At 36.0% G+C, this 9670-nt stretch overlaps 1 protein-coding gene across 1 annotated transcript in view; it reads right to left on the bottom strand.

The window, feature by feature from the left end:
* Positions 1 to 913: 913 nt before the first annotated feature.
* LOC131036101 (uncharacterized) overlaps positions 914 to 9670 on the bottom strand; it is a 289939-nt gene continuing 281182 nt past the window's right edge. Inside the window, exons 9-10 of the mRNA XM_057967915.1 lie at positions 1697 to 1762; positions 914 to 1593 (exon numbers count right to left, since the gene is read on the bottom strand). Of these exons, the coding sequence (XP_057823898.1) occupies positions 1483 to 1593; positions 1697 to 1762 (177 nt within the window). The 3' untranslated portion in view covers positions 914 to 1482. The remainder of the gene's footprint in view (positions 1594 to 1696; positions 1763 to 9670) is intronic.

Here is a 9670-nt window from a genome sequence, read left to right as displayed (position 1 = left end):
TAAGTAAATTATTTGAATAAAAAAAGATAACATAGGTTGCTGATTTTCTGCTCAAGATACACAATAGAAGATCCAAGATGCAGGAGCAAAAAGAGATTTAATTTGAGTGATGTTTTTGGACTTTTCTGTTTCGGGTTTGTTTATTTGTGTGCTGGCTATCCATGGATCCCAAAGATAATTTGATCTCGTCAACACTATTAAAAACATTCATTCATTCATTGCAACTACGACTCCCTCAAGCTCCGTATTTAGTATGACTTTATTTGTCGCTGGAAGACAAACCAGTAAGGTAGGAACAACAGCATCTTGCCAGTTGCCACAATACATGAGAAAAGGAGGGTTGACGTTAGGACCGTCCGTTTTTTAGATTCTGAAGTAGTTTCACTTTCTATCAGACCCATAATGATTTTGACGATGCTTCAACTGCTCCAAGCCCTTTCCGAATTCAAACGTTGGTTTCTAGAAATTTTGAGATATTTCAAGGCCTTTTCAGTTTTGATATGTTTTCGAAACATTGGAAATGAAAACAGCCAATCCTTTGAGGCTTGGGTCATTTCCGGTGCGTTTAGAAATAATGTAATGCTCATGATATTTTGTCTTTCTCATTTGCGTGTACTTCCAGATTCTCTAGCCAAAGAGGATAGCAACTCATTTTGTTACTAAACTATTTGTTCAATGTAACGTTAAAGACCTCAATAGTTGAAAACTAGTGTGAATTCTCATGCCATGTATAGAAAGAGTTAAATATTTAAAAACTTGACAATATAAAGCAAATAGAAAAAAAAATTCATTTATCATTTTGATAAAAATTATTACCTCAAAACTTTCCTCGAAAGCTAGTCTCAGAATAGCTAGTTATTCATGTTCTAAGAATACAACGAAAGCAACATAGCACAAGCTTTATACCCAAACGTTACTGAGATTATAATATGAAGGACGTCCACAAATCTTTATTGTCCATAGAACAATTAAAAACAATCTTATTAGCAAAGCTGATGAATAATTTCTTCCATGATCAGACCACTGTTTTATTACGTCAAAACATTCCTCGAAAGCTATTCTCAGAATAGCTAGTTATTGATGTTCCAAGACTACAGTGAAAAAAACATAGCACAAGCTTTATACCCAATGATATCAAATGCTACTGAGCTTATAATATGAAGGATGTCAACAAAGCTTTATTGTGCATAGAACAACTAAACACATGCTTAATAGCAAAGCTGATGAATAATTTCTCCCATGTCCAAATCATCAACAGTGGTCTGAAACTTACAACTTTTGGCTTTTCACATTGGAGGCTTATCTTTTTCTTATCTTGAATTTAACCCTGACAGTCATTATCAAGAGTTATTCATTTCTAGTTGCTTCTTGCCAAATTATTGTAAGCCAATTATAGCTGCCTATGCAAGTGGAAATAGAATGACAAATCTGTTTATAATGGTATTGATTTTATGGCTGGAAATCAAAGAGCATTCCGTCCAATTATAAAGAAGATGTAATCCCGAGCTCAGCCACATCGGAGACCCAGTTTTTAAATGAAGTATGGATGTCTGAATGTACACCAGATTTGAGACCCAAAGGAGTGATCGTTATCTGCATTGCATACAGTGTCAAAAGGTTTGTCCTCATAAAATGATATAAACATGCTGCTCTTTCACATAAGTAAGTCATTTAGATGTGGATTTTGACTACTTACATATCCTGCTTCAAGTGCTCCAAAGTCAAGATCATCCCCCTCTTCTCCATATTCATACTCGGACATCTATTTTAGATGGAAAAAACATTCTTGTTAAATTAAAAGGAATGTTAGTTCTTCCCCATTATCTAAGGCTATAGACACTTCACATTTTCACCAAAATTTTGAACTAAAGAAATCTTTCTATTTTCTCTTCAGACTCTATTTCTAAAATAGTTTTAATAAAAGCAACATACCATCTAATTCAAAAACAGAAATCTAGTTACCTGGACAAATGCAAATCATAAAATGCCTAAGGTTAAGGGACCTTAGACCTTAGACATGTTCATAAGATACCCATCATCAGCTCCAAGTGAATTCCAACTATTTTGGAAGTCGGAAAAAAATAAAAGCTAGTGCCTTTCATCATCGTAAAGTCTCCTCCTCAAGCATAAGTTTAAATGAATATTCTCAGTTTTTTATTTTATTTTCCTTAGGCTAATGGGATAGGGCAAGGCAAACAATCTAATTTAAATTTGTTAAAAAAAAAATGTTAAGTTATATTAAAAAAATATAACATGTTTTATTGTTAAGAAAAATTATTTTACAAAAATCAAAACTGAAGTTAGGAATGAGGCCCAAATTCAAAAAACAAAGTTTTGAGGAAAAAGGAGAACAAATAAAACAATAATTATTTTTCTTGAAAACCTATAAAAAGAGGAGTTGAGAAATGAAGAGGGTTACCAATTCCTTTGATCAAATTTATTTTTCTAAAGATTGATCATTGTTCCTTTTTTCCTATCCTAGAGCAAAAACCCTTTGAAAAGAATGGATTTGAAAAAAGAACTGTCCTGAATAATTCCATCCAGAAATTATCAATGTGTAGATTAGTTGAACGGTTTTAATTTCAGCTATTTGTTTGTGTGAGATTTTAATATATATTTCAGTTTGAAGAGATGATTTTTAGTTTTAGTATTGTGTATGCGGAGCTTACAATTTGGGTAGAATTTATATCTGATTGTACCTTTTTCTAAGTATTGATGCTAGCTGTGCCCTATGCTACCAAACACACCTTTTGAAAGGATTGGTTTGCAGCAATATAGGCTGCTGAACCTTTTAAGAGTAATGAATATTAATTTGGTTTGATCTTGAAACTGCCATGAGCCATCCATATCTTAGTAGGGCGTGAGTCCTTTTCATGATATACATTCTCTTTTGTGGCTACGATTACTTGGAGTAAAGTTGTAATACTTACGATAAGGGCCATGATTCTCAATTTTGAGGTTACTGTTCACAATTGTTAATAATACTCACTACTTGGGCTGCTGTACATGTCTGCACCCAGCCAGTTTATCTTGAGAATGTATTCCTTCTAGGAGGGCCTTTGGGTCTATAAAATACTTCAATATTTGCTTGTTTCTGGGGAACTTCTGATACTGTTGTAGCTACTGGGTAGTTTCAATATATTTTATAATTATTTTTTGTTTGGCATTTACTGATGAACAATAATAAAATATTTATTACTATTAATGCATTGTATTTGGTGCGGTTTACTGCCAGAAATACTGTACATTTAAGAAGTGAATTTAAAATTTGAGTTTGCACAATTATGTCATCATGACATGAAAAATCATTTTCATTTCCGGCATTGTTATTTCTAATGTTAGTTTGTGTGGTTCACCGCCAGCTTGGGATTTTGTAATTTAGTTTGGAAGGCTTTTATTGATTCCAAATTTTTGTAACGATGCAATATTGAATTGTGTGGCTTGCCACCAACAATTATTTTTTTGTAATATTAGTCTAACTCCTTTCATCGTATACTCTCACATTGTCCACATTGAGATCTTGGTGATCAAAAGCGATAAGGTTGCAAGATTGTTCATTGTGAAATGCAAGATCAGAATTTTTTTAGTTTTGGCATTGCAATGGTATTAGAGCTGGTGATTTTGCCAGCCTGTTTAGAAAGCTAACCATTTGATGTGAAGGATCACACCACATGCGTCCCAGTAATAGTTCAGATACTTCCAGAGGGAAACAAGAAGAGCTTAGCTTCTTGATTTGTTGAATATAGAGGCAGAGTTTCCAGGAATTTTGAGGTAGAGAACATTGATATGGTAAAGAGAGAAAAGAGATTTCCTATTGAAGGAGAAAGGACCAATTTATAACTAAACACCATCATACAGGATCGCAATAGTTAACAAATCTGTTGATTCAGATGATACATACATTTTAGAACATGAATACTTCTATAGCCAGTCAGAATCAGAATGGTGGAGGCAAATTGACAAATAACAATAATAACTAAACTAGAATGGTGATTGGTTTGTAGCTAGACCTCTCTAACATAAGCTCTTGACAAGAGAAGTAGGACTTGAGGGAAAAGGAGAACAATACAATTAAAACAATGGAGACAACTTTGCGGATTACTTGCATGAGTGCCAGTCCTTGAGAGAGGAGTTCCATGCAGCCATGCCTCTACACAATTTCTGCATCTTGAAAATGAGAAATCGACCTAGGGTGGAGACAAACATAGACTATAACAATCAAAATTTGTAGTGATAGTTGGGTAAGCTATCAAAATCCAGCTTTGATGGTACAAACAAGTGAACATCTCACACATGGATCTAGATGCTCGACACTCATTTATCTCAAAATCCTTCTTCATTGCAAGATAAAATCAAAAGAGCTATAAACATGGAACCCTAAAAGAAAACCATATTCAAAGACACCTCGAACAAAGAAGCACAAGAGGCCTTTTCAGGAGGAGTGGCTGAATAAAACAATAAAGAAAGTCAGAAATAAGCTTTGAAAGAAGTAATGTTACTCTTGTAAGGAACCATGGGAGCTAGGCTAGAGATTTCTTGGTCGTGGGCAAGACCACTATATTGAAGTTGTTTCAAATGAAGAATTCAGACAAGAAGAAATTCTTAGTGTTAAAAAAGGTCATTACATAACTAGTTAGTTATTCATATTTCCTAGGTTGACCTATTCATATTTACTCAAGTTTACTTAGACTATTTTAATGTTTTGTCTCACCTCGTGGTTGAGAAATGTGTCCTCACTTTGTGAAACACGTCTTGCATGCACACTTGCCACTCAATTAAACACTTATCAAGTGAGCTAACAAATGTTCCATCTTTGGAGGGGTAGTCGATCATCGTATCATAGCTACTCTTCATGTGATTGCTGGTTCAGTATCTTTTTATGAGTTAAGTTTGGAAATCAGAAGTGCATGCGATCTTTTGGGTTGCTCGGTTGTTTTGTGTTTGTCTTTTGGTTCATGGAATTGATAACGGGCATCATGGCTCTCAGTTTGCTTGTGTAAGGGGAGGTTTGGAAGGCTGATCAATTACAAAATATCTGTGGAGTGGCCATGGGATCCTTGTCCATTGAGGGGTCAATTTTTTTGTAGCAGCTGTGTCTATTGTTGGGTCTAAATACATTGTGTAGGCTGCCTAGGTTCATATTTGCAATACATCTCAGGTTGTTGACTTTGAGCAAGGGCATACATTGCAGGGCAAGCCACTCAGACCGATGGTCTCATATAGAGGTGTGCGGATAATTATCAACACGCTACTAACACTCCCATCACTTGCCTCTACAAATAAGCCAATCTCAATTTTCAGTGAACAACCAATAGATCTCATTCTGGATTAATGCATCAAAAGGAGTGGCAGAGACCTTTTTTGGCATTTGGAAGACCAAAAGCAGCCTTTTTTTTTTTTTTTCTTGCAATGCCTTTTTGGGCTTTCAATGCCTATGTCACGCGATGATTGTGTAATGGTTTTATTGCAGTTTTTGTTTCATCTTTTGTATCAACATTGCCCTCCATGCATAGAAGTTTAGCATGTGGTTTTTTGATCAGCAAATTATCCTAGATCACAACTCTTTGAAGAGCACCCTCGTACCAACATGGTATCCAACTTTTGATAGTGTGGTAAAGCTACCACAAAACCTGTCCAAGAAGAAGCCAACACCAACTTTGAAGGCCTGCATGAAGTCCCCTGCTACATAGCATTCAAGTAGCACATAAGGATACACGTGCTCTAAATCAGTTACTAGGTGCCATAGTCCAGCAACAAGTAATTTTTTTGCTGCTTCACAACCACCATGCCATTCCACTTGCAACTACAACTCAATGAGGCTTTTTCACAAGTTGGGTTGAAATTGAAGGCGAGATCAATTATAGCTATTGATTCATTCCTTTAGTCTTTGATCTATGCCATACATTGGGTTAGGCACCACACTCTACCTTGGGTTTGTATTGCATTCTACATTGTATGCTGCTTGAATGTGTTGACATCATTTTGATTTTGAGAGAGGCATGAAAGCTTTGTCTTTGCCTTGCATGTAACAACGCTATACATAGCCCCCTTATTTGTTAGAAGGGAAAGTTCAAGTTTTAAGTGTTAAAGTAGGCAAAATAGGAAAATTGAAAAGTTGTTGCAACTTTTGATTGACCACTCGAAATTGAGTGCAGTTTTCTTTTTGTGAAAGTGAACAATTTTTCCATTCTAGTTCATCGAGAATGCTATCACCCTAAAACGATAAAGTGTCGAAATTTGGGAGGGGGGATTTGTTGTGACTTTTTCACACATCACCCCATTGCAAATGGGGACCCCCAATTTTCGCTTTTTTAGGGTAGTTGTTTTGCTTAGTTTGTTTAGCTTGGCAATAGTCCTAGTCTTTTAGCCTTCGCTGGTGAGAGGGTTTGGGTTTGTTAGTCCGAGGTGGAGTGAGTCTTAAGAGTGCAAGGTTAAGTTCTACATTCTGAGTGGAAAATTTACTTGTGATTCTGTTAGGAATTGCAAGTATTTCATGCAAGCCTTGCTCTACAATGTTGAAAAAAGTGCAAAAAATTGTCAAGTGCAACGATGAAGTTGTCAAAATGCAAAATATTGTTGAGAATATCAAAGTTGTCAAATTTTGAAAGTGGGGCAAAGGAAATCTGAAATTGTTGTATGGGGTCGGATTTCCACTAGACAGTGTTGCATTTTCGCTTTAAAGTGTTGAACAAAATGTTACATTTCATCACATTCCCATTATAAAAGGTTAGTCTAAGGGCAAAATCCGTTTGAGAATGCAAGGTTGAGTTTGAAATGTAGAGTTAATCCTTGAATTTTTTAGATTGCATCAAAACATTGTTGAAATGCTAAACTTTCAAAAACTCCACCATCAAGTTGCCACAATTGTTGATCACCCATGAAACTAAGCCACTTTTGGAGGCAAAATTGTAAGACTTCTGCAAAGTCCGACAATGTTCTTAAGAAAGAAAAATGCAACACCTATACAAAGTCCACCACTATTTCCTTGCACTCAAGTAGCAAAATTGCAAACGTGGTATCAAAGTCCACCAAGGAAAAGAGTAAAAAATGTAGAACTCCTCCAAACTCCGCCATTGGAAAATGGCGAAATGCCTCTAACTCCGCCATTGCAAATCAACAGAATGTCAAAAATGATCTTAAGCCTGCCATCAAAAGATTGTAAAACATACCACAAACTCCCCAATTGAGCAAGAATACTGGACTTACCCTAAAGTCCGCCAATAAGGCATAAGAATTGCAAAAGTTGCCTTTAAATCTGCCATTGCAAGAGGCAGCTGACTTGTCAGATGAAGTGATTTAAATTGGAAAAAGGGATTTATAAGGTCGGCTATGGGTGAAGGGTTGTGACCCCAAGCTTCAAGCACTTATAAAGGGGTGAGTTGTAAGTCTTTTTCACCCTTTTCAACATCATTTCACTTCAACTCTAAGCAAATTTCACCAGCAAGGCTACGTAAGTAAGGAGCAGAGATACAGTTTGACTTGCAGATCTGAGGCAACATTATTTGCAGGTCTAGGGATTGAATTTATCAATCTATAAGGCAAATTTCTGATCAAACATAAGAGCAAACTTACCAAGGTTTATTCAGTGCGAGTTAAGGACTGACTTTATCAGAATCAGAAGATAATCAAAGGAAATCAAACCTGGAAGGGTGGAATCAGACTTGTGGAGTTACCATGTTCAGATTAGGAAAGGTTTTGGAAGCTTGATAATTGTAATGTTTAGTGTTAAGTTGAATTCTATTTCATTACTCTTGATTCCTAAATACATTGTTTCCAGGTTTGACATGTTAAGAGGAATATGGAGCACAAAGGTGGACTTGTCAACATGAAGAACAAAATCTACAAGTTTAAGGAAAGCGTTAGGATGAGGACTATCTCAATCAACATCAGGACAAGGACTCAAGCAATACAACTTCAAGGATACAACCAACACATGGGAGATTGCTTTACAACATTATGATGTTCAAGACATAGCATTGAAATGAGGAAATTTTAAAATTATCTTCTCCTGCGGAAACCCAAGATCCTAAGCTAGTACAACAAGGAGATACTCCTACGTCAAGAGGAATTTCACCAAGTTGGGGAAGTGTTCCAAGTCCAAGGTGAGGATTAATGCAAGAATCAAGGTCAATACAATGAGTATAAGGACGCGTTCCACATTTCAAGACCCAATATTGTTAGGAGAAGGTAGGATGGACAAGGATAAAACATCATCTAGGAGAGAATAAAGATGGAATTCCCAAACATGAGGATGAAATGCAAAACATTATGAAGAATTCCAAACATCGTGAAGAATGTCTAAAGATTGCAAGATCAAAGAGTGTTAGGGAAGGAAATATTTCAAGATTACAAGATTGAGATTGGAAATAAATCATAAGAAGGATTCCGAATGTGAAGATGAAAAGTGGAGCATGATCAAGGGACGAAAAGAAGAGTTAAGCAAAGTTAGAAGCCTGATCACGATCATGCAATTTGGGAATATGTCCCAATCACATTGAGCAACTGGATAATGTTGAGTATCAAGACATATTGCTCAAACACAAGGACTTCTTTGTGATGACGTAAAATATGTGCATGCTTAGTTGTCGCTTAGTCATCATCAACCAATCAAGGGAATCCAAGTCAACTCGTCCAAGTTCGATGTACTTGACTCATCAACAATCACACGTGTAGGCACAAAGTTCAATGTACCTAACCTATTTTCCCATTATTTTGCACTCAAAGATGGACATGTGTCCAAGTCATTGTAATTATTTCCTTGGTCGATTGGAGTTAGTTGTAACTAACCCTAATTAGGGTTTTATCATGTAATCTCAGCCATAGATCTCAAGTCAATCTGAGCCTTTGAATTATATTGAGACCTCTATATTAGGCTCAGCCTTCTCATTTGTGAAGGTTAATAGTTGTTAGATAGGAGTTAGCAGTAGAATAGGAGGAAGCCAAGGATTGTTGTCAAGACTTGTTGAACTTAATACATGATTTTCATTGAAGCATGGTGGATTTCTATGTGTTGTTTCTACATGTTGCATGGTTTCTTGTTACTTCTCAAATTTAGATAAAGTTCATTGATTGTAATGGAGAAATGCGATGATATCTTGATGGAATCCCCGTTCATACCATTTGTAATTTGCTGATTGTAAGTTGCAATGCATGGTTGGTTTGAACTTCATTAAGCATAAATTCGATTGTAAATGTTCACTTCAATTGCGCCAATCTTGGGTATTTGATGAATGTTCACTTTGTGAAAACCCTTTGTTATTCCTTTGGAGATTGCATCACTTTTGTGTAGTTGTTGCCGCATGGCGAAGCAAGGCTTGATTATGGAATTCATCTATCAAAGCATCATCCTTTATCATCATTGTTCTTAGGATTAGATTAGATTTCCTATCCCTTCCCCTTTTGTCTTTTATTTTCCAAGTGAGTTAGTGATGCAGGAGCATCCCACGTCTATGAGCAATCTTGCATCAACCAAAAAAATATTTCCTTAGTTTTGTTCTTGTTCAGTTCATGTAGCAGTTTTTTGTGTTTCTTTCAGTGTATTCTGGTAGCTGTTTATCTTTCGTTGCGGATCAGATTTTTGGGTTCTAGGCGTGTTATTGTGCATTATTCCAGATTTCCAATTCTTTTGGGGTCTTTCTGGTGAGTTGTTCCTTCCGGAGTAACTGTTTCT

Source organism: Cryptomeria japonica, chromosome 4 (genome assembly GCF_030272615.1).
Source record: "Cryptomeria japonica chromosome 4, Sugi_1.0, whole genome shotgun sequence".
Classification (NCBI taxonomy): domain Eukaryota; kingdom Viridiplantae; phylum Streptophyta; class Pinopsida; order Cupressales; family Cupressaceae; genus Cryptomeria; species Cryptomeria japonica.
This window is presented reverse-complemented; position numbering and strand designations above follow the sequence as displayed.